This window comes from Ips typographus, linkage group LG5 (genome assembly GCF_016097725.1).
Source record: "Ips typographus isolate SLU linkage group LG5, UJ_Ityp_2.0, whole genome shotgun sequence".
In the NCBI taxonomy this organism is placed as follows: Eukaryota; Metazoa; Arthropoda; class Insecta; order Coleoptera; family Curculionidae; genus Ips; species Ips typographus.
The window spans coordinates 4,964,633-4,989,973 of NC_138426.1; the positions used below are offsets into that span (position 1 = coordinate 4,964,633).

The following is a 25,341-nucleotide window of genomic DNA, read 5'->3' on the forward strand; positions in this document are numbered from 1 at the left end:
CCTAACTCGACCCCAGGGGCCTAATTCTTGAAAGCAGGGAACGGAATTCTCAAGAGAAGTGTTGATAGAATGTGACAGAAGAAGCTGACAATGGCGGGTTCCTGTCGCATTCTACAGGTTTTTCTCTTGATAATTCCCTTCCCTCGTGTCAAGAATACGCACCCAGGAAGTGAGTCCCAAGCATGATGCCAAGGGTCTGCACCGATGCCGAGGTAAAGCCTCCCTCCGGCCGGACCACAGAGCCCAGGCGTAAACACGACTGCTTCCTGTTAATCTGAACGCCTCAGTGGTGTCTTCAATGTACGAGCAGTACCTGCTTCACATATCTCTACGGGACTCTTGAGTCGCTCTCTAATGGATCTTCTAAACGTACCTATTTGTGATTGTCCCAGTGCAATGCAGTATTGATTAGCTTTGCTTTGTTAAAAAGCTTACAAACCTTTTTGCGTTTTGTCACCATGGCGTTCCTTTAACCATTCGTTCCTTAGCGGGGTAGTGCGCTTAAATTCTTGCACGGCTGTATTGCGCATACTCTTATACATGATCCTTATCCTACTGGCTCCACTCAGTAGTCCGGGGATTCCTTTATGTGGAAGAGGGGATTATGTTCCACCTGTTTTCTACTGCTTCACTGCAGATCGCGAGGTCGATAACAGACTGCTAGCCCGGCACGAAGAAGGTCGGCACGGTACCTCTATTGAGTAGCTCCAGACCCTCCCTGCAGAGGAATTCCAGCAAGAAATTTTAGCAAGAAATTTTAGCACCCTGTATTTCTCTTACGAAGCATTTTTGAAATATGGTCAATATAGCAAACCGGCATTATTTCTCGATGATTACAATTTTTCTGAATCATTAAAAAACACCCTGTATGCATTTGTATTTGCTGTCCCCGGCCAATGAAGGGCACTCTAATATGATACAGCAAAGGTTTTAGGGAACAGAGACTTTAAAGACATTACATCATCTCTGGAAAAGAAAACACCGACCTGGTCTACCTGGTTAATGTGTGTTGCATATGGCAGTTGCTATAAGTTTTCATCTCTTCGATTCTTTGTCACGGGATAAAACTATCATTAAAGCATCTCATTATTATTTATTTTATTTCCTTTGCTTGCTACTGTAGAGTAAGTAGATTGAAAGCAGGTTCAAAGTATGCAGGTCACCTAAGTTACTGTTAAGCAATTTAATAGGTTGATAATAGAAACCTAGATCTGTATAGTCGATTCAATCAGAATAACATCCTTTTTCGTACGACTTGTCTAATTTTGAGTGATTACAGCACTTGTTTTGATGGCGGGAAGTTCCTTTCTAGTGTCTGGTTGCTAGGGCTAACAAATCGGGAAGTAAATACCTGCTGTAGGTACTTACCGTTCAGCTGAATGGGAAGTAACATACAGGATTAAAGGGAATTTGTTAGAATATTTTCATTTTATTTAATAATTAGGATGATTTTGTTGAAGTCGTACAAAAAAATAGTGTAAGCATCACGATCAGTAATAGCTTTACTGATCTCAGACAAATTAGAGGCTTCGCTTTGCTTAGTCTCCAAACTTTGTCATCGATCAGTAAAGCTTACCTACTGTTCTTGATACTTATTCTTGATAGAATATTGACAAGATCAGTTGAAATAAACTCTTTGATTCTATAGCACCACTGACGTTTTACTACAGGGTGGGTGGTCCAGTTTTAAATGTAAATAATTTACTATCTGCTTGCATTATGTATTTTTTTTTTGTATTTTTCATGCCAGAACCTTTACGCTACGCCTATGTCGTCCAAACGAGCTTTGCTAAACCCATTCAAGATTGCTCTGTTTCAGTTTGGTGCTGTGAGCTTTTGCGTGGCACTTTAGGGAGGTTTGAACCTTCAAAGTTAGTTATTTTGGCCGCACTAATTGCCAGTACTGGTAAATTTGGTAACTCATTGTTTTTGGTTACTCCATGAGGTGTTGGATAACAACATTTTATTTGCGGGTCGCGTGTTATGGTCATTTACGGATTCTATGACATAGGATCGAATATTCGTCATTCAAATTGATATGTACTGTCGCCATCAGACCTGTCCTGCTTCTCCCACTCCATCTCCAGATCATGCCTCTTGGTTAGATGTGGCAATGCCATTTTGTTTAATGATTTTTATTTCCCTGGTCACGTTTCAACCTACGAAAGCCGTTTGAATTTAATATATGAAATCCACATGTGTTTTTGTCAATATTTTGGGTATTACCATGTAGTTTTGTTTTATTTGAGTCCAGACTTCGTTTAATGTTTGATATTTTTTTTGGTAGTAGTCTGCATTGTACAGGGTGGGCAAATAAGCGAGGTAAGCGGCTGTACCTCTGAAACTAATGATCGTAGAGAGTTACGGTAAAAAAATTTATAGGTTAAGTAGGCAAGGGAAAATGCTGGAAATTATTTTCAAGTTTCCAAGATGGCTACCAGAGGGCGTTTGCGCCATCTTGAATTACATAAAGTTACGTTTCTTGTGATTTTCCCCAATGAATGTAACAAAAAAGTATTTGCGTTTTAATGTTAACTTAAAGTCGAACATTTTTTGAAAAAAACATTTTTCTCTATCTTTCGAAATAAAGTGGTGGGGGGTATTTGAATGTTGTTTTAAATAAATGCCTGTAACTTCGAAACGTCTTTAATACATTTGGATAAATTTGGTATCATTGAAAAGAGCATTTCTTGGGCTTTTAGGTTTCTTCTGATAATGACAGTTGTGACCTAAACGGCCGCCGATAGAGGGCGTTATTTGATATTATAACCAAAATAATGGATTTTCTCAAAAAATTTAAATGCAATGATATGACTTTTTGTAGACTAGAAAATAGACAAATGACTAACCAATAAGCCTGCGCAAACCGCATCTTAATATATATTTTTTTTTTTCCTTTTTTTGTCATTTGTCTATTTTCTAGTCTACAAAAAGTCATATCATTGCATTTAAATTTTTTGAGAAAATCCATTATTTTGGTTATAATATCAAATAACGCCCTCTATCGGCGGCCGTTTAGGTCACAACTGTCATGATCAGAAGAAACCTAAAAGCCCAAGAAATGCTCTTTTCATAGATACCAAATTTATCCAAATGTATTAAAGACGTTTCGAAGTTATAGGCATTTATTTAAAACAACATTCAAATACCCCCCACCACTTTATTTCGAAAGATAGAGAAAAATGTTTTTTTCAAAAAATGTTCGACTTTAAGTTAACATTAAAACGCAAATACTTTTTTGTTACATTCATTGGGGAAAATCACAAGAAACGTAACTTTATGTAATTCAAGATGGCGCAAACGCCCTCTGGTAGCCATCTTGGAAACTTGAAAATAATTTCCAGCATTTTCCCTTGCCTACTTAACCTATAAATTTTTTTACCGTAACTCTCTACGATCATTAGTTTCGGAGGTACAGCCGCTTACCTCGCTTATTTGCCCACCCTGTACATTTCGTACGATTTCTAGATTGATTAACCGCTTGATTAAATTTGTGGTTCTGGTTGTTGCCAGGGGGCTCTCAAACTCCAAGTAAGTGTATTTGCATTTGACGTTTAACATTCTAATTTTATATTTCTATAAACCTTAGCTAAACCCTGAAGTTCTTGAATAGGGTACTCCCGGTCCAAGAACAACTCTGGGCGATTTGGTTGTTTTAAAAACACTTTTAAATTCAGGAATTTTTTTTAATTATGTATATTTTATTACTTATTTATTCAAGAGCGTCACCAAGGGGGAGCAGGTAAGGAAGCTGCCCTCCCTAAAAACTTTAAAAAAGTAGTATCAATAAAAATGTACAGGATTTTCATAACAAAGTGGTCGAGAAATTTATAAAAACCGTCGGAGATTATGTTTCAATTAATATAATCAGGAAATGGGTCTCACTGAATAAGTTTCTTGCAATTTTAAATAAAATCCCATCTTCCATTCCATATTAACATCTCTTTCCTAAGTCATAGGCTGGCGACGCTCTTGTCTTTATTGCAACTAGCTGACATGAGGCTCAAATTGACTATGATTGATTTGTCTTATTTGCTCATTGCTCATTAATCACATTGGTGATATTAAAATTGTTGATAATATTCTTTAATGAAGAATGGACTGTAGAATAACTTTGTAAAACTTTGTTATGCTTAGCGTTCACAATTCGTCTTCATTAGAGTTTCCTTGAGCGCTAATTACAAGTCTTGCGGACGGTACAAGTTTTAGTGACTTATGAGTTGAACCAACTGAAAACAAAATAAATAATGAGAAACTCCGCACAGTGGTCAAGAAAATGGCGAAGCAAAATCGGTGGTTAAACTGAATTTTTGAATAAAAAAATAAGAGTTTTGCACATTTATGTACTTTTTTTAAGCTATAACAAAGGTATTTCAAGACTTTATTTAAACTTGCATCGGGAGAAATTATTTATTATAATTGTGTGTATTGCGGGTTTAGCACCGCCAAATAGTTTATGGCAAACTAGTACAGGATTGTGATTTTAGACCAAATAAAACTTTCAAAAGTGTTTGAGTGCGGCACTTATTATTATGTAAGGTTTATTTACTCATAATCATTATCGCTTCTCAGTCAATTATAATGCAAACAAATTTTCAAGTAGAGAAAAGCAAACCATTTTGTGAAGATGTCTGGATTTCTGTAATTAAGACAAGGTTCAGTATAATGCATTACTATACTTTACTAAAGATGTGCATCTATTTATCAGGTGTTTTACTATTGGATGATCTATCTGTTACATGTAACAAAATGTTACTGTTTTTTGTGTTTTTAACTATACATAAGTTAGTGTGTATATTAAAAAGTTACGTTACTAGTGGTGCACTTCAAACTTGATATTATGGATTTAATAATTGCAAAAGGTGAGTAATACAAGAATTGTATTAGTTTTAAAAGATTTAATTAAACATTATCACCAAAGGATATTATTCCTATTATCACCAGAGAATATTAATTAAGATTTTATCAAGACTTTATTCAAAATAGAATTATTACTTTTTTATAATGACTTTCACCCCTTAAGTATTGAGCCCGGCCAAATTATTTCAAATTTGTATTTTCCATCAGGTATGTAATAACGTTATTTCTTATGTGTAAACCAGGTAAAAAGATGAAAATTACCTGCTTTTACTTTCCACCCGGGTGGAAAGTGAGTACTTTCCCGGGTAAATGTCACTTTCCACCCGTGTGAATGTCAATATGCGTTTTGTCATATTTGGGCTTACTTTTTATAGTTAAGAGACTGTGCCGCCACCTCTGCAACAGCTCGCAGCTCAGGTGATGATGAGTAACATCTGCGTCTTCAGAAATCTCCATGTTAAAAGCACTTTAAGAAACGTTTCAGCTCAAAATAATAAAGACGGAATTTCACAATAATGACGTTGTCAAGATTGTAAACAAATCACCAGTCATTTATTATGGTTGAAGTCATAACTACTCGTACACCTATACTACCTTATTGTTAGAGACTGTTAGCAATCAATATTTCTACTGAATGATTTATTAAAAGTTCTGGGTAAACTATACCAAAAAGCTAATTTACTAGATTTGCGACATTTTTACATTTGCGACGTCGTAAAACAGCTAATGTCGCAAAATATTTTGACAGTCATGACAGCACTAGCATTGACACTACTGACAGTAGTGAGTATTGAACTGACACTAATGACAGAAGTTGTTGAAAATTTAAAACAATGAAAAGCCGTTTAATTTTTGACCAGACATCTGTACCTTTTTTCCATTTATTATTCATCAAGAAGAGATAAATATTAGCATTACATCTTGATTCTTTTGCTTTACCCATTACTAGTTGCCATTTTTTATGGTCATTCAGATGCTGTAGCCCTGTTATGGTTTTTACGTTGCCACAACGCAAAAAAAAATGTCGCAAATGCCATTTGCGACGGTAACAAATGTATGATATGATTGGTCGAGAAGAGCATGCTTGTTTCAGGCATGCTCATAAGCATGCTTTTTTTCGAGCATGTGTTGTTGTACCTTTATGCGCATAACTGAGGACCATATATATAGGGTTATAACATAGACTTATTCTGATCAGTTACTTTATATTTTAGAAGTCAATGAAAGCCAGACGGCTGAGTGACATTAATTCTGGAAATACTTTTTACAGGTAAGACAATCTTTTTTTGTATTGGTCCATAATATCTAGGCTAGGCTAGGCTATGTCCATACTAACTTTTTCGGCCTACACTTATTATGTTAAGGTTATGTTTGGGCCGATTGTCCCGACGTATTGAAGGAACCCTACGCTAGATTCTAATATGACTGTGATTTTTGAACATGACCTGTAGTAGTTAAATCACAACCTAGCTCAGGTGGAACCTAGTGTGCCCTTAAATACATGGCGTCGCGTCGGTGCAATTCGTGATAACGCCCTCTTATACTGCCTGTACATTTGATTATTATAATGTTGCATATTGTTGTATATTTAATCGACAGTGGTTTCTGTAAGAACTAATGTTACATGTGGAGGTTTTTATCAGTATTTTGATTTTTGGCATGCTGCACAGACATTTATAAATGTAGACACATCAATCATTTTAGAAGGCCACTAATGGTCGTCAATTTTTCTAGTGTTGCTCCAATTCCGCGGTGCTTACACTTTTCTTCGTGTTTATATTTCATTAAAGAAAATCTTTCCTTAGTTTCCATTACAGAGTTAACTAATTTTGTGCATACAGGAACATTCGAGAATCAATCACCCACACATACCAGGTGTCCAAGAGCACCCTGGACATAGGAGATTAACATGGGAAAATGGTTTTGAATTTTTTGCGCCTGTACGGTTCAATTAATGGAAAAACGCTTTAGATAAAAGTTGTAGAGCACATTTTCGGCTATCAACTCGTAATTTTTTCAATACCGTAGATTTGACCATTAAGATAAAAAACGGATCTAAAATTCGGAAATTTTAAATCTCCCGCCAAGCGGTCGTTAAGGAAAGTTTATATCCGGCCGTGCTACCAACCTTTCAAAATCATAACAAATCGCTGTCAGTCATTCTGTAATCAAAACATTCAAAACACGTTTATTTAGTAATAATTTTGAGTTACTACCCACATACTGCGAAAAAAATACAAATAAATCGTGATAAAAACACTTTATCAGTAGCCACAGCCCAAAAATCTGGTAAGTTGCATTCATAACCTCATTCAATGTCTCTACTAAACTTATTTACTTTGTAGCAAAATTCTTAAAGAAAACACTGGTTTTGCTTGCAAATATTTAATGAGGATGACCGAATCACCTATCTCAAGCCTCTTCATAACACTACCAAACGATTTAAAGTGATGAAAACAGTGGACAATGAAGATCTTTGAAGATAAGTTTCCTACTGTACAGGGACAACAACAAAGGGGCCAAATACTTCCTTCAAAAGTGGTGTGATTTAGTTTCAATGTGCTTAACCTCATGGACTCCTCCCTAATCAGCGAGGGTCTTCACCAGTGTTGCAACTAAAACTTAAAATGATTCAGTGTTGATATCTGACTTAAATCTCAAAATTTGATGTGCCTGTGAAATGTGAATAATCTTAAACTGGCTATAAAACCTCTGAGAAACCCCTTCTAAGAAGAGAATATGGACTTACACAGTCAAATTATCAGTCAGGTGACAAAACTTTTTGTATATGGGTAGGTATTGTCAAAAAACCAACTTTTCAATTGAGCTATCTACATGAGCTGTTCTATTCTAGGTTTAGGTATTAACATTATAATTGTGTTCTTTTTTCCACACACTCAATTGTTCCAAATAAAACTTTGTACACTGAACGTTTGTATTAATTATTGATTCACAGTTCAAGGTACAGTATACATTTTCTTCAAGTGAAAAACTTAGGTACAATAGGTGACAAAGAAAACTGGTCTTACCACATAAACAGTGATTGTTCCACAGATTGAGTGTGAGTGGGTGAACCTTTCACCATACAAGCTATGCTAAAAACAACTTTGTCTTACTAACCTAATGTTTGTTTGGATAATAGTGGAGTTCCAAATTAGCAAAGGTAGGTGAAATGTAGTGATTGAAAGTCTCTAAAGAGAAACAATTTGCTTCTAATTCAATACACCATGTCACAGGACATACCTTTACTAATCAAATGTGAACTCGAGTTACACATTACTTGCAAATAAACTATGTTTGATTAGTAGACATTTTACAAGTATCCTTGTAGGTGAATGATGTTCAAGTTAACTAATGGAGCTAATTAAATATCAGTACTTACCTTACCCTGTAAAGATGGGAAAAAACATTGACAATCAGTTATGAAAAATGCCTTTTTATTAACATCATACAATGTAAAACCACTTAAACACTATGGTGTGTTGATAACACTACAAAACAGAAGGATACAATAAAACTATCAGTCACATAGGTCACTAAATTGCACCACTTTTGAGGGAAGTATTTACCCTCTTTTGTGGTCCCTGTGTAGTAAAGCAACATATCTTCAAACATCTGCAGGCCTTCCTAGTCCATTGTTTTTATCACTTTAAATCGTTTGGTAGTGTTATAAAGAGGCTTGATATAGGTGATTCGGTCATCCTCATTAAATATTTGCAAGCAAAACCAGTGTTTTCTTAAAGAATTTTACTACAAAGTAAATAAGTTTAGTAGAGACATTGAATGAGGTTATGAACGCAACTTACCAGATTTTTGGACTGTGGCTCCTGATAAAGTGTTTTTATCATGATTTATTTGTATTTTCTTCGCAGTATATGGGTAGTAACTCAAAATTATTACTAAATAAACTTGTTTTGAATGTTTTGATTACAGAATGACTGACAACGATTTGTTATGATTTTGAAAGGTTGGTAGCACGACCGGATATAAACTTTCCTTAACGACCGCTTGGCGGGAGATTTAAAATTTCCGAATTTCAGATCCATTTTTCGTCTTAATGGTCAAATCTACGGTATTGAAAAAATTACAAGTAGATAGCTGAAAATGTGCTCTACAACTTTTATCTAAAGCGTTTTTCCATTAAATGAACCGTACAGGCGCAAAAAAATCAAAACCGTTTTCCCATGTTAATCTCCTATGTCCAGGGTGCTCTTGGACACCTGGTATATAAACCGACCGAGCCGACGGACAGTCAGTTGTGAGTTGTGAAATGGTCTTTCTGCCTATGTTTACAGGTTTTAATTATATATACATTATCTTATTTCTACTCAATATTTACAAATTATACGAGTAGATACGATACGAGATACGAGGAAAGTGATAACGGGATTGTCTCGTTGGTCTTGTAAAGCACAGTGGAGTAATAATTATAGTCCCGTTATGTGGATTGTTTTTCCATTTGTTTTGGAGTTGTACGAGTCTGTCAGTTATTTTGGTCATGTTTGTACGTTCGTAGAGAAGTTGGTTGGATGCGTTGTGGTATGTGCGTAGTGGGTTTGCAGGATGTCGTATTTCAGTTATTAGTCTTAGAGCAATCTGTTCTGTGGTTTGTGTGTATTTTTTAGTTTTGTCAGTAGCGTTTGCTCTGAGTATGTGTCCGTAGTCCAGAACTGGTCTACAAATGGATTTGTAAATTTTAGTTGCTGTTTTTGTGCTAATACCTTTGTTTTTGTATGTTAATGACCTGTTTTAAGTGTTTGTTCTTATAATAATTTCAGTTCGTGCATTTTTAGTGTTGTGTTTTGTAAATTTTAGCTTTTGGTATCGTGTGACTCCTAGGTATTTTACGTCATTTGTGGGTTCAGTTCTGTGACTCTCCGCTGTAATAGTGGGAGAGTCGTCTTTGATTTGATGGTTCGCTAATAATAGTTACTTTTGCCTCCATCTGTAGAACCATGTCATGGTATCGTCAGTAAGTGATTGTAGTTTTAAAACTGCTTTCGATGTAGTTTTGTCATAAACAATAAGTGCAGTGTCGTCTGCGTATTGTAATATGTATGCTGCTTGTTGTGGTTTTATATGTCGTGGCAGTAGATGTTGTAAAGTCGGGCTGGGAGAGGCGACCCTTGCGGTAGTCCCTGTTCACGACTGAAAGCAAAAGAAAGTGTCTTGTCTATTTTCCAGTAATTTTCTGATTGTGTAAAGTAAGTATTTTGGTGTCGTAAGTCTATGTAGTTTATAGAGTAGTCCCTTGTGCCTTGCTTATATCCATGAACAAACAAGCTGCTTTACTACCGTTGAGGTGCGTTGTTTGTACGTTGTTAGTTAAAATAAAAAGTGGGTGTATAGTCGAGTGTTTTGGTTTAAAACCAAACTGGTATGAAGGTATTTTCTGTCCAATCTGTTCTTGAAGTCTGTTTTTTATAATCAGTTCGAGCAGTTTACTAAGTACTGGAAGTCTACAGTACACAGTACAGTGTATAGTACAGTAGAAGAAGTTTCACAATATTTTATTAAATTTGTACGTCTTATACATCCATGTGACCCATTTAGAATGAAAACACCCCTACAAAATTTTAGATTATAAACCGACGTCAATGATTTTTTTTAAAAATATCTTTCAATGGAAGGTCTATTATAGGGGAAAATTTTAAATATTTATTACAATTTTCAGGTCATATTACGGTACTTTTTCTTGATAGAAAATAGAGAATTTTTATTAGCGATTTTTTTATTGAAAAAATTACTACGCCACTGGATTTATAGTGAATTGAATGAAAATTTCATAAACATCCATTTATTAATAACAATGTTAGTTAGTAGAAAAACTGTAATCTAAATGATAATTAAGTGATTTATTAGATTTAAATTGTGTGAAATTATTTGTTACAGTTAGATATAAACAATATTTATATTCTTTATATAAACAATCTTTAGTTCCGAGGAAAAAGGCTATCGACCTACCGGTCTTTCTACCAATGTTACAGAAACAAAGCTTAATGTATCTACATAAATATTTGTTAAAAAAAAAAAAAAATAATGTTTTACAAAGAAAAGGTTAAAATTAATAGTTTTTTTTAGGTAAAATGTTCCAACAGAGTATATTGAGGAAAGGCGTAGCGAGATTGTCTATTTGGTCTTGTGAGGGAGATGGGGTTTATCATTGTCCAGTTGTGGGGGTTGCCTTTCCATTTTGCCTCTAGTTTCGTTAATCGTTCTGTTATTTTTGTGATGTGTGTGATTTGTGTCCGTTCGTAGAGTAATTTGTTGGTTGGGTTATGTAGCGGGTTTTGAGGATGTCTAATCTTGGTTACTAGTCTAAGTGCAATTTGTTCTGTAGTTTGTATGTGTTTTTTTGTTTTGCTGGTCGCATTAACTCTTAGTATGTGTCCGTAGTCGAGTAGAGGTCTGCAAATAGATTTGTATATTTTAGTTGCAGTTTTTGTGCTTATACCTCTGTCCTTGTACGTCAGGGCTCTGAAATGTTTAGTTCGTTTAATAATTTCAGTTCTCACATTTTGTGCATGTTTTGTAAATTTGAGTTTTTGGTCAAGTGTTATCCCTAAGTATTTTATTTCTGGGCTTGGTGTAGTTACATTACCGTCTGCTGTTATTGTAGGAGAGTTGTCTTTTATTTTGTGATTTGGTAAGAGTAGTTGGTTTTTCGTGGAGTTTGGTGTTAATCTCCATTTGTAGAACCATGCCGTCGTGTGGTCTGTTAATGTCTGAAGCTCCTCTACAGCTTTTGCCGTAGTTTTGGCATGAACTATGAGTGCTGTATCGTCAGCATATTGTAGAATGTAGTCATGTTTGCTTATGTAGTTTTTGTCAAGTAGATTGTGGTTGTATATGTCATGACTGTAGATATTGTAGAGGAAGGGTGATAAAGGCGATCCTTGTGGTAGTCCTTGTTCAGGAATAAAAGGAAAGGAAAGGGTGTTGTCTATACGTAATTCTAATTGTCTGTTTTCCAGTAAGTTTCTAATAATGTGGATTAGGTATTTTGGAGTATTCAGTTTGTGTAGTTTGTATAGTAGTCTTTTGTGCCATACGCTGTCAAATGCTTTGTTGATGTCCATAAAGAGACATGCTGATTTCTTGTTTTCAAGATGCGTAGTTTGAATGTTGTTAGTTAGTATAAACAAGGGGTGAACAGTTGAGTGCTTAGGTTTAAAACCAAATTGGTATGGCGGTATGTGTTGTCCAATTAAGTGTTGTAGTCTATTCTTTATAATATTTTCAAACATCTTGCTCAGTACAGGAAGTAGTGTAATGGGTCTAAAGTTTTGTACTTGTGTGTTCTTTAGTCCCGTTTTTGGAATGGAAATTATTATGGAAGTTAAGTATAATTTTGTGCGTTTGTGGAGTTAAGTTTTTCAGAATTTTACTTTTTATATTGTCTTTTCCTGGAGCTGTGTTTTTCATGCGTGCAAGTGCTTCGTCGTATTCTACGTCAGTAATCAATTGGTGTGTAAATGGTAAGTCATTGTTGAAGTAGTTGTCGTACCAATCAGTTATTCTAGTCCAGTTCTGATCATCAAAATTAGGGTTGGTGGAAATTGCGAAAGCTTTTTGAAAATGTCTGGCGAATGCGTCTGCTTTGTCTTTGTCTGTATCTAGTTCGGTACCGTTTTCATTGATTGTGCCAATAAAGTTGTTTTTTTTGTAGCGCGAGAGTTTTTTTATTTTTTGCCAGTAAGTTTTTCCCGCGTCACGTTCGATTTCTTGGCAAGCTTCTAGCCATTTTTCTTGTCTATATTGATCAATTAGTGTTTTTACGTTTCTGTTCAGTTCGTTTAGTTTTCGTTTTAGTTCGTTATCATTCGTTTGTGTGTATAGTCTGTATAATTCTCTTTTACGTTTGAGAAGTCTGAGTATGTACTTCGGAAGAGTATGTTGATAGAAGGTATTTTTTATGTGGGGAGAAAATTTTTGTATGGCTGTTGTCAATTGTTTCTGTATGTTTTCAATAGAACAAGTCTCTGGCTGCAATGAACGAATGAAGTCGTGTATGTGTTCTTTTACTTTATCTACGTCTGTTTTATTTAGGTTAATTGGTTTTTGTGAGTTTTTCCTTTGTATGCAATAAGTCAAATAAGTGACATAAACCATTTTTTATTTACGAAAACTCGCTAAGCTCGTGGGCCTAAGTTTTTCCAGTAAATAAACAGGTTTAAGTGATCATGTTTTTTACAATAGTTCATTAATTTTCTTTTTTTTATGAAATCTTAATCATTATCAGCATCGCCCATATCAGTTTATATTAATGCATTTTCAAATAGAGATAAGCTTATCGTTTTCTGAATATTACGGAAATTCTGTAGTTAAGATAGTATTCAGTATAATGCATTACAAAACTTTTCCAAAGATGTGCATCTATTTCTCAGGTTTTGCCCAAAAAATGCAAGTTTTTCCCATGAAGGAACAATCTGTTGCATATGACAATATGTTGCTGTTTTTTGTGTATATAACTATATATAACTTGATGTGTATATTAAAATGTTATGTTACTAGTGGTGCACTTAAAACTTGATATTATAGGAAAATTGAATATTAGCAAAAAGTAAGTAATACAAAATTGGATTTAAAATAATATATTTAAAAATTGTCAAGTCTTGATAAGATTTTATCAATACTTGGTTCAAGATAACATTATTACTTTTTTATTATAACTTAACTAACGTTCACATCTTAGCTATCCGAGCTAGGCCAAGTTCTTTTAAATTCTGTCATTTGTACAGTGACTTAAGCAATCATTTAGGCTATGATCTGTTTCCAAAATTGGTTACAGTTCCATATTGTGAATTACTGATAATGCTGAATTGATCTATCTAGATAGTATTCTACAATCACGTGACAAGGTATACGTGTTGGTCAGGTAACCGCTTGTCAGGTAACTACTATATGTTCCATGTGATTATCTTTTACTGCTCTCACTCTCCACGACATATTTCATCATATTTCATCATTTTAACTCGAGCAAAAAACTAGATAACCTTTGTTGCTTAAAACTGAGTCTTAACTCTTACCACCAAATTACGCCTATTCATCAGTTCCCGCTCATTAGGTTCTGAAAGCCAACGTGTCAGGTCCAGGTTCAGTTCCTTCAGTTTTATAAATTCTTCTGACCGGTAAGACAATCATTTTTTAGTGTTGTGTATTGATACATAATATTGTTACGATTTTCCCGTGGGTTCACACAAAGTCAATTTAACTCAACAATTAATAAATTTATTTACACTTCAAAACACTCCGTACAATAATTAACACAGCTACTAAAAACACTACTACAATTCCACAATTACTCCGCTATTTAAACTTTACCGCGTTCCCAAATTCACTACTACTCTACACTACACTCTACCACGCTGACGTCTACACCGCTTCTTTTATATTCGCAAACCACGTTCTAGAATGACCGCGAAACGCTTCGCGATTTGCTTCGAATCTTCCAGGTGTGGCGCTTCCTAACTGTGGCCTACTTTAATACGCGCCCGGCCAGATATTGCGGTGCATCGGTTTCATCGAGTATCGAGCATAGTAGGCCCAAACCGTAACACTGCCCCCCTCTTAAAGCTGATCGTCCCGATCCGCTTCATCTAGTCCCTGGTATTTCTTGAGTCTGTCCAGATGGACAATTTTCATCTTGCCTTTGGGGCTGCGTTGGACTCTGTACGCGACGTCATTTAACCTTTTTACCACATGGTAAGGTCCCTCCCAGTTTCGTTGCCATCTTTGACTTAATCCTTTGCTCCTCCTGGGTTGAAACATCCACACAGCATCACCTTCCTTATAATTGCCACCAGTTGGTCTGTGGTCCAGTGTCATCTTCATACGGTTGTTGTTTGGTTTCATCTTCTCTCTCTCAAGTTCCCGAATTGTGATGGATCCCTTCTGTAACGAACACTGGTTACACCGTTTACACCATTCCTCAACGTCCTTTCTGAAGTTAATCCAGTAAAATCGATCTCTTATTCTAGTCAAAGTCTGGTTTACTCCAAAGTGTCCTCCTCCGCGACTGTCATGTAGTTCTCGCAGCACATTCTCTTTGCAGGAATTGGGCACTATTGTTTGGTAAACAAAGCGTTTTCCGTCTGGACTTTCCCATTTGCGAGTAATTAAGTCATCTCGCAGTCGAAGCGAATTCCACTGCAACCAGTAACCCCTTACTGTTGGTCCATATCTGGAAATCTGTTGCCAATCCGGTTTCAAATCCTTCTCCAACCATCTTCTGATTACTTTCAAATCAGAGTCTGAGCGCTGTCCTTTTATTATGTCCTCCTTAGAAACGCTGCTCTTCATTCTTTTTGTAGCCTCTTTATCTGTCACCATCGCGATTTGACCAATCCTCCAACCCTTATGAATTTGTCCTTTCCGGTACCTTAAGTCACTATCAAAAGCTTGACGATCCTCTACATATCGCGGTAAATGTCTTTCCGGATTCTTCATTTCCTGCTCCTGGTTACGCCAGTTCTGTGAGGTCGGTAAACGAGACTGCTGTCTGCAATTCCATTGGTAATGTCCTTTACGTCCACAAACATAACACGTAATGTTTCTTTTAACAGAGAAGTTCCGGTGATTTGTTCTAATGTCCTGATTTCGTCGGCACTGTGGGTTTGGAGAACAAGACCGCTGTCTGCAATTCCTTCTATAGTGTCCTTTGCGTCCACATCGATAACACTCCACTCTAGTGATCGGGCGTGACCGTTCTAACTGTGTGGACTGGCCATTTGCTGATGCTGCCATTTGTTGCACTAATTGGCCGACCATTGATTCAATTTTATTTATTGATGTAGCAACATGATCGGCTGGCGGTTCTCTCTCCTCTTGAATAGTCTCTGGCTGAAAGTCATTGCACGCAGCTTCAATTTCCAGCGCTCGAATCAGTAATTCGCTGTTGTTGCTCCCTTTGAACATCTTCAGCCATTTCTTTACCTCCGGATCTCGAATCCCATCTACAAAATACTGTGCCACAAGTTCTTCTTGGATTTCATCCGGGACGGCTGGGTAAGCCAGATGCACAAGGCGACGAATTTCGGTTTCAAACTCTTCTAGATTTTCACCAGTGTTCTGCTGTCTTGCCATTAATTGCGTTCGATACAGTCCTTTCTTATGTTGATCCCCATAACGACGTTCTAATGCAGCTACTAATGCTTTATAGTTGCTTCGTTGGGCGATAGGCACCGTCTGTAACAGCTCCAATGCAGGTCCTCGTAATGCCACTACTAGTGCTACAGCCATTTCCTTGGTACTCCATCCATTTGCATTTGCAGCGGCCTCAAATTGGAGTTGGTACATTGCCCATGAAGTTTGACCGTCGTATGTGGGAGGCTTGATCTTGTTGAGCCCGTTTCGGGTGATCACTGTAGAGCTGGCTCCTCTGCTGTCAATTTTTCGCTCTAAGTCGCGTAGCTTTATCTTGACATCATTCTGAATTTTATTAATGTCCTCCCGAACATCATTCTGAATTTTACTGAGACTATGGGTTACATACTCTTTGATTTCTGTCTTGTCCCCGCTAGAACGTTCAATATTTCTACGTTACGCTTTTCATGCCGCTCTCTGTCTTCTTCTTTGTCTTGTTGTCGAATTCTTTCTTCATGTTGTCGAATCCTTTCTTGTTCTTCCTTGTTTCGTTTTCGAATATTTTCTTGTTCTTCTTTGCCTTGTTGTCGAATCCTTTCTTCTTGTTGTCGAATTCTTTCTTCTTGTTGTCGAATCCTTTCTTGTTCTTCCTTGTTTTGTTTTCGAATCTTTTCCATAATAGCTGCAAGTTGGGCCTCCATGTTTCCACTTTGACGTCTTGTTATTGGCATAAAATAAATTTAACACACCACTGTTCCGAAAATCTCTAGTCCGGTTCTGAACACAAGTCTTTAACCCGAAGTTTAGTTCTAATTCACGTCGCACTAAAGTCTGATCGCACTTCTGACACCAATTGTTACGATTTTCTCGTGGGTTCACACAAAGTCAATTTAACTCAACAATTAATAAATTTATTTACACTTCAAAACACTCCGTACAATAATTAACACAGCTACTAAAAACACTACTACAATTCCACAATTACTCCGCTATTTAAACTTTACCGCGTTCCCAAATTCACTACTACTCTACACTACACTCTACCACGCTGACGTCGACACCGCTTCTTTTATATTCGCAAACCACGTTCTAGAATGACCGCGAAACGCTTCGCGATTTGCTTCGAATCTTCCAGGTGTGGCGCTTCCTAACTGTGGCCTACTTTAATACGCGCCCGGCCAGATATTGCGGCGCATCGGTTTCATCGAGTATCGAGCATAGTAGGCCCAAACCGTAACAATATCTTAGAAATAAATAGATGGGCCTGCAGAGTCCCGCAGTTCTTATTATGTTAAGGTTATCCCAATGAGCACAAGTACATTCCAATTACGTTTTTAGTACGTACATAGTGGATGTAGCGTACGACCAAAGTACGTCCATCTCCCACCGCTGTACGTATTATGTACGTACTTTTTAAGTTCATTGTCTACAAAAACGGACGTCCATTAAACGTACAGTAGAGATGTACGATGTACGTATCCACGTACAGTAAAAAGTACGTGTATATTAAAAAAAAAAGCTGAATAAAAAACTCCAAATGTTAAAATATTGCAAACGACTTTAATTAGGTGCATGTCGCAACTTAAATGCACTTAAATACCAATATTGATACAAACAACAACAAATACAAATATGAAATACTTTAAATCAATTATTTTTTCTATTCTTTTCAGGAGCCCTTCTTAGCCATCGCGCAAGTTCTGCTTCAGCATCTTTCTTCTCTGTGCACTTCTTTGCTCTGATTGCCGACTCTAAAACCAAATATTTATGACAAAGTGCTATATTGTACACAGAGTATATTACTCCGAGATTAGAATGCTACACACACACAGTACAAATTGCTGCACTTTATTGCACTAGGATTTATTCTAATAATGTGTATTTAGTCAGTAAAGTAAGTAATAAATATACAGGGTGACGCGATGGTGTCAGAAAAGTCCCTTTATTGCAGTTATTTTTTATTTTTTTTTTAAACCTTATTTGGAACTTCCTTATGATTATCAGGTCTTTTAAAGTACTTCGGCTATAGAGGGTTGCATAAATGCGGGTCAAAGCGTTTTTTACATTTTTTAAATTGAACACCTTGTATATTTTTTTATTGTAAGATTCTCCCATTATTTATAGTAAGTAAATTTTGTCAAACGGACGACACATTTAGCCAGAGTACAATTTTTTTAACAGAATTGACATCTTTAATTTGGTTATAAAAACTAAGATTGAAAATAAGTCCAAACTATTTTCCTATAACTTCAATAATTTACAATTTAGCGCATTTTAAAACTCAAAAATTTCAATTTTTAAGCAGCATTTTTCCCAAAATTTGCTTTTAATTAAAGGGAGAAGCTAAACATTAATAAATATAAAAAGTGTTCCATTTTTAAAAAGTGACGAACGCTTTGTCCAGCTTTTATGCAACACCTGTATATCTGAAAATACTAGTCTAATTTAGTAGTGATTAACATTACAAAGTGCTACAAATTCGTGTCAAAAAAAGTATGGGGATCTCAAAAACAGTAAATTATTCAAAGTTATTTAAATTGAAGAAAAGCTGAAAAATGTCGTATTCATTCGGACGTTTTTGAGAGTAATAGGAATATTTCAAATTTTAAAGCAGAATAGTACTGATGATGATAATTTGCGAAACTTTGCTGCCGTGGCCAACTCTGTATCTCTTACTGTCTTCGAGGTCCCATACTTACACATGCATTTATTGCTGCTTTATTTATTTAATTTTTTTTTATTTTATGCTTTATTAAGATAATAATGAAATGAAAATAGCACAGAGATAATAAAATGGCTTACCTATTACAACTTCAGCAATTTTCTTATCGGAAAACTTTTCCTTTGTTCTTCTTCCCAAAAAACTATATTGTGAAGCTAATTTATAGTCAATTAAATAATGCATTGTCCTTTGCACAAATTCTCTCAAGTTGCCTCCTCCAATGCAACATAATTCAGATATCTGAAAGTTGATACAAAAATAAAATTAATTGATTATGTCTTCCACTTTTGCAGAAAAACATATTTGATAATTAATAAAACTAACAATTATTATCTCTAACGTTTTCAAATCAGTTTGAGAATTTAATTAATAACGATATCTAGATTACCAATTAATATAATTTTACTTACCAACTTAAGGTCATTATTGTCTTCTTTTAAGAATTCTTCTACTTTTAGAAACTCTTCTGTAGTTTCTAGAGGAGTTTTTAAATTTGACAGTAGATGAGGCTCTCTTTTTCCCTTTCCATTGTATTTTTCAAGTCATTAACATCCTTTGACAGATTAATGGCAATACTTTTAATAAAATATATTTGTTTTAGAACTTCAGTTAATACTGAGTCTAAAAACAAACAAAAAATGTTGTGGTTAAACAGTAAAACTAATAGTAAATTTGAGGGTAAACATTAGGTAACTAATTCTCTGGAATGCAGCAAACCTAAATTTACCTTTAACAATTCTTGCGTCATCGGTAGTGGGAACTGCTTTACTGTGATCTATTTGCGCTACAAAAAGATATTAGCTTTTAAAAAAACAACCTTAATGAAATCCGCAAACTTACCATTTTGTTTTAAGGACACCACATTTTGACAGTCTTTTTCAGTCAAATTCTGGTCACTATTTTGACTTTCTCTTTGATGACTGCCAGAGTATTCACCAATACAAGCTAAAAAAGTTTTTAAAAAATACAAAAACACTATTGTTAGCAACATGAAACATACTGTTTAAATAGCAGTTATTAATTTTAATTGGGGTTGGCTTCTGAGCTTCACTGCCTAACATTTTTTTAGTTTGAGTATGGATGTCACTTCTATCATCTTCATTGTCAGTCCCATAATCATCATAATCTGAATGAAAAGGCATTTTCCTCTTTACCTTTCTTTTATTCTTTTGGAAAACATGATCATTTTCAAAATCTGTTGTACTCAAATCGCTAGTCTCTTCAGCTTTCCGTTCTTTCATGATAGCAGTTTCACAAGAATCTGTAAACAAGAACTATCTAATAAATACCAGGATTTAAAGGTTTTAATTGCAACTTACCATATGTCGCATTACGAAAAACACTAACTTTATATTTTGGCCAGGACTTATCGATTTTTTGGTTCCTTACAGCCACTCTTAATTTATCGGCAGGAAGGTTTGGCCAAAAAACAAATTCTCCATCAATCCAAATAGTTGGCACAGCTGCGACTGAGTCTCTTTAATTGCTTGTTCCATTAAATTTAACAATGGTCCAAGTTTTCTCCATTTTAGCAATTCAAAAATTGCTATTGAGACAAACAAAAACATAAGAAAATACAGGTATAAAAATCATATTATGTTATTTAAATCCTGCGTTATTTTGCATGTATATAAACAAATTAAATAAAACTGTATACAATTAAATATACTATTTAAAACTAAATGCAGGTAGCTATAAATGAAAGAAAATGTTGTAGTTTGTCTGATGGCAAGCAATAACTATAAATGCATATCCTGATAATTTAATTTAAATTATCTAATATAATAATAAATATATAATTATAAAGTATCTAATACTAACTGATGAACTTGATTTAAGGCAAGAGGTATTACTTAGTTAATTATTTATTAGCTTGCATGGAGTAATGGAAATATGACATATCCACTTCTATAAGATAACTTAATTGCCTTTGACATCACATCTTTGATACTGAAAGATTCAAGCGGACCCAACTCATCTTGTGCAAAGTAAATATTTAAATTAGAAGATACACATGGAGACTCATAAAAATTTGTTTTTATTAGAAATTTTTGTCCTATTATTATAATATCTCCTGTTTTTAGTAAAGCAAAGTTTCTAAGGATAACTATTTCCCTGTTTTTTAAATAGCAACAATTATTAGGTTCTTTATCAGTCAGAATATAATTATGAAACTGTATCTTTTTGAATTGGTATTCTACTGAATTTAAGGGGTTATTTGGTGTCATTGGTCCAGCACAGTGTGTTTTAACACATAAAGGAATAACTTTCTTTGTGACTTCATCTGTTGTTCCTACATTTCTTTTCGTTATAACTGAATTTAGTTCTGCTTTTCGGTTTATTATTTGTTGTAAAGGTCTCCTATGTGTCCTGACCATTGATTTCAAAGTTTGCATGTAATTTTCAAATCGAAATGCACTAAATGATTCCAATGGCCCTAGTTTTCGTACATCATTTGTTAAATGGAGCAAATTATGAATATTATGTGATGAGTTGTGCTGTCCATAAATACTAATGAATATCTCCACAAAATAGACTAACAATTTTTCAGCATAGTTCAAGTTGTTTTCATCCCTTACAAAATTTTCACTTGATAGCAAAGTTATGGCTACATGTAAAGTCAGGAAGTTTTCATATTTATCTATTGTTAAGATATTTTTTAGGACGACTGGTATAAAGGAGAAGAGTGCGAAATTCTGATGCCTTGTACCTAGGACTTTCAAGAAAACTTCTTGGCTTTCGATTAAATTCTGAAGGAATGTTTGGGCCCTGCTGAGTTAAGATGTCTGAGAGTTCCAAAACTTTTGCATATGCAATTTGCATTGAGGCCTGCCATTTAGCCACAAAGACACACACAATTTTTTTAATACACCTAAATATATTAAATGCATTGGGTCTATAACAAAAGAATCAACCATGTTTAAGCCAGGAATATTTTCCAGACAAGACGTTCCTGTATGGTGTTCTAATTGCACTTTTCTTCTAAACCCTGGATCAGTACGCAAAGAAAGATTTTTTATTTGAGGAAAACACACTCTACTTTTGAGATAAGTGCCTTCAGTATGACACTTACTGCAGGACATATAACCTGAATGTCCTTTTGTGTATGATATGTAAGCCTTTGCAGGCACATCACAGACAAAACCTCTAATTTTAATATGGTAAATCTTTCCTTCATACTCAAAACCATTGTTAAGTACCTCAATTGCATCATTAACAAAATCAGCTAAAAATTGATTGCAATTTTTTGGCTTTTCATGCCCATGATATAATATCTACAAATGATAGTGTATTATCAGCCAAGCTACATAAAATGGGGTATAACTGGCTGCTTGAGCTTTTTGCGAGAGGCAGCCCATCTATATTAATAAATATTTCTACAGTATTTCTGACCTTTATATTAAAACTTAGAAATAACATTTTCAAACAATTTTTTAAGCCAAAATGAACAGAGCTTCCAGGATCTACTGCTTTTATTTCAGTAACTCTAGGAGTACCTAATAAAGTTCTGGCATCACGAGGTAACTCTGGATGCGTATGAGACAAAATGCTTAAAAGATCATTTATAGCTCTGTGAGTTATATTATGCCTCAAACTCCAGTCAGCCAACTCGGCTTGAATATTTACAGAACTACACTTTTGAAATTTAGCATCATTTGGTTCTCTTAAAGAAATATTAATTGATGATGATTCATATTGATCCTCAAAGCAATAATTTGATAATGAATTTACTTCATGTTCACAAGAGTCTTTGTCAGCAGAATTATCACTTTTTCGTGTAGTTTCGATACTGTTACACGGGGACGAGGGAATACTTGAATATGTTTCAGATGATGAGGGTTTGAGGAGGTCATATTGAGGGGTTGTTGAGTTGGGTTCGGTTATCTGTGTTTTAAATTTCTGATATTCTCATGACGCACTTTTGTAGTGTCGTTTTAGACTGGCCCGTTGAGACATAATTTTCGACTACAAACTTCGATGAAACAACTCTATAAAAGCAAAACTATGAAAAAAAATAAGCAAAACTTTGGACATGATAACTTACCTTTGCAACTATTTCTTTGAAGGTTCAGATTAGTTTTTAGGGCAACCGGGCAACCAGAACACTTTACTTACATCACTTATAGAAGCACCTGCTCACAATAAAGCCGTTTTCCTATCCTATTCGTGATTTTATTATTGCCACTTCCCGCGTTTTACCTACGGATTCACTCCCACTAGTCACACTTTTTCGGTTCCCTTCTGTGAAATGTCATTGTACATGTCAATTCACATGTCATATGTCACAAATATAATGGCGTATCAAGTTAAGATCGTAGCGTATTTAAAATTAAAACGGGCAACCCGTTCCTAACCTAACATTTTTGGTTTATGTTGATCTGTTTATTTTGACTTAACAATTTTATTCAATTTTTTTATCTGATATTCCAGGCTTTTCATCGAACCACTAAAACTGTTCATAATTTGGTTCGAAGGAATATTTTACCTGAATGTGGCTTGGAAATATGATGAAAACTAAGTTTCCGTTCTGAATCTTTTTTAGGCCAAGAACGACACTGAGGGACACAACAGTAACTAAAACTCAAAGTCACTTCTCATTTCTTCATAACATACAGTACAGCAGCTACATTTAACGGCGAAAAACACCAGCAAATTTTGAAACTAGTACTGAATTTGCAATTAAAATCAAATGTAAACAAACGAAGTAATGGCGGTTAGGTTGCCCGAACCTATTTCCAAAATTGATCACCAGATGGCGTATTTCCTATCTTGAAACGCCAGAAAACACAGAAAAAAAGGCAATTAAACGGAAACGTAACGTAGCAAATGCTTTCAAACTTTCATAATAAACGAGAATTTACCAAAAGTATTTTCATTTTGCTAGAAACGCATGTCTCGAACCGAGGGCCGATTGTCCCGACGTACACTGCGCTAGGTTTCTTTTGTCCGTCCCATCGGTCATAACGCCCTCTTATACTGCCTGCACATTTAACTGTTATAATGTTGCATATCGTGTGAGCCAGTGTGAACCAGTGGTTTGTGTCAGAACAAATGGTACATATGGGGATTTTCTTAAATAATTTGATTTTTGGCATACTTTACAGCGATTTATAAATTTAGAAAGAGCTTTTAGAGTTTTCATAGAAATGCCAATAATAATTGTAGTTAGAGAAACGACAACCAGTCATTAAGCACAAGCAGATGGTTACAATGATTTGTTTTAAATTTAATGTTGTTTTATTAGAAACCGTAAAACTCCCATGGATCCATTAAAAAACGAGCTTTTGGCAGCTTTTCTATATGTTTGAGTGTTTGACTAAAAGATAAATATTGACCACCCACCAGTAGGTTTTTTCATTTTCAGTCTATGTGCTTTTTCACCATGTGGTATTGTCTAACTAAATACAAAAGGTCACATCAGCAAACTTTTCAGGACTAATTCACCATTTTTATAAAATATCTAAGAAACGGTGCCAGATAGGTATGGAAAAGTATTAAGATTAATTACTAGCTTTCTGGCGAGGAATTCCAAAATGAGATAAACAGGGTGTTCTATTTGAAAATCAAAAGTTGGTGTTCATTCCGACTGATCTGGCAAACACCGTTAAGTCCAAAACATTTTGGAAAGAGAGTTTGGACCCAACCTAGGCTACATTTCAAATTTTAATAAAAAATATTGAATCGTTCTCTAGATACTTCTAATATACCAACACCGTGAATAGTCCTGTATATCTTTTGGCATTTTGACTTTTAAAATTCTATCAATATTTCACAATTTACATGCAGAAAAACATTTAAAGCGAACTGAACTAACTAAAGCGCCTAGCACCGTTCTAATAAACGTCTAAAAGCAATGCTCTTTTTATTCTATTTATACAATGCTATTTTTATAACCAAATCTAGAAACATCCAGTAGTTTTTGGCTGTTTCTAGATTTGAGGACGCCATTTGTACGTTCTTATTAATAACACATATTCGAGTTATATGCAAAGGTTTTTATAATACACGTATCCACAGTTTAAAGTAATTTTAGGGGATCAATTTTTGGGATTCAACGCTAGAATATTATTTTTATTGATAACTAGTGTATTTGTACTACTTTCTATCTAATGTCATTGAATCAGTACAGAAATGTCCTAGTTTTGAACCCCACTCTACAAATGCAATACCTCCACCAATTTATCATCTTTCGTTTTGGTATATCCGGCATTGAGCGTCAACTTTGAATTATATACCATGTACATGGTGTTGCAAGAAGGATAGCATCGTGTTATTTTTTTACTAACTTTTTTAAACTAATTTTCAGAACAACGCAGCTGAGGTGCAATTTGTTCAAGTTTACAAAAATTCTTAAATCACCTTCTTCAAACATCAATACAACTGTTATGGAGGACAAAAAGGTATTGTAAAAATATGATGTTATGAAGACATCATATTGTCTATAACAATTTTTTTGACAGGTTCTCATTATTATTGACAATATGGTGTTCGTGTTTTTACTACCTTCACTGCTACTGTTAATACAGTACTGCGATGTTGTTGCCATTAATAACCGAGATTTTGAAGCCCGGCTTTGGTACGCAGTCCTGACCTTGTTACTTGTACTTTACATAATAGCAGTAGAAAACATTTTCAGACCTAGTTTGATTTTGCTTCACGTAAGTCAAATTCTA

General features: G+C 35.0%; 1 protein-coding gene and 3 long non-coding RNA genes across 14 annotated transcripts in view; 2 read left to right on the forward strand and 2 right to left on the reverse strand.

Annotated features, from left to right (window-relative positions):
• LOC145728938 (uncharacterized) overlaps positions 1-25,341 on the forward strand; it is a 30,787-nt gene that overhangs the window by 4,926 nt on the left and 520 nt on the right. For 5 of the 11 annotated variants that reach the window (XM_081979501.1, XM_081979503.1, XM_081979500.1 and 2 more), the window contains 4 exons: positions 38-4,862; positions 6,075-6,130; positions 24,975-25,068; positions 25,129-25,326. In XM_081979501.1, the coding sequence (XP_081835627.1) occupies positions 6,081-6,130; positions 24,975-25,068; positions 25,129-25,326 (342 nt within the window). In that variant the 5' untranslated portion in view covers positions 38-4,862; positions 6,075-6,080. Of the gene's footprint in view, positions 1-37; positions 4,863-6,074; positions 6,131-13,774; positions 13,992-17,618; positions 17,901-24,974; positions 25,069-25,128; positions 25,327-25,341 lie in introns of those variants that run through there. The other 6 variants (XM_081979498.1, XM_081979499.1, XR_014178204.1 and 3 more) reach the window with 6 other exon arrangements.
• On the reverse strand, positions 4,094-5,644 carry LOC145728939 (uncharacterized). The gene is made up of 2 exons (XR_014178205.1): positions 5,226-5,644; positions 4,094-4,229 (listed from the first exon to the last, which is right to left on the reverse strand). It is a non-coding gene; the product is annotated as an uncharacterized LOC145728939 (long non-coding RNA).
• LOC145729324 (uncharacterized) lies at positions 6,296-7,790 on the forward strand. Its single transcript, XR_014178331.1, has 2 exons — positions 6,296-7,149; positions 7,206-7,790. It is a non-coding gene; the product is annotated as an uncharacterized LOC145729324 (long non-coding RNA).
• On the reverse strand, positions 8,281-9,366 carry LOC145728940 (uncharacterized). Its single transcript, XR_014178206.1, has 2 exons — positions 8,667-9,366; positions 8,281-8,610 (listed from the first exon to the last, which is right to left on the reverse strand). It is a non-coding gene; the product is annotated as an uncharacterized LOC145728940 (long non-coding RNA).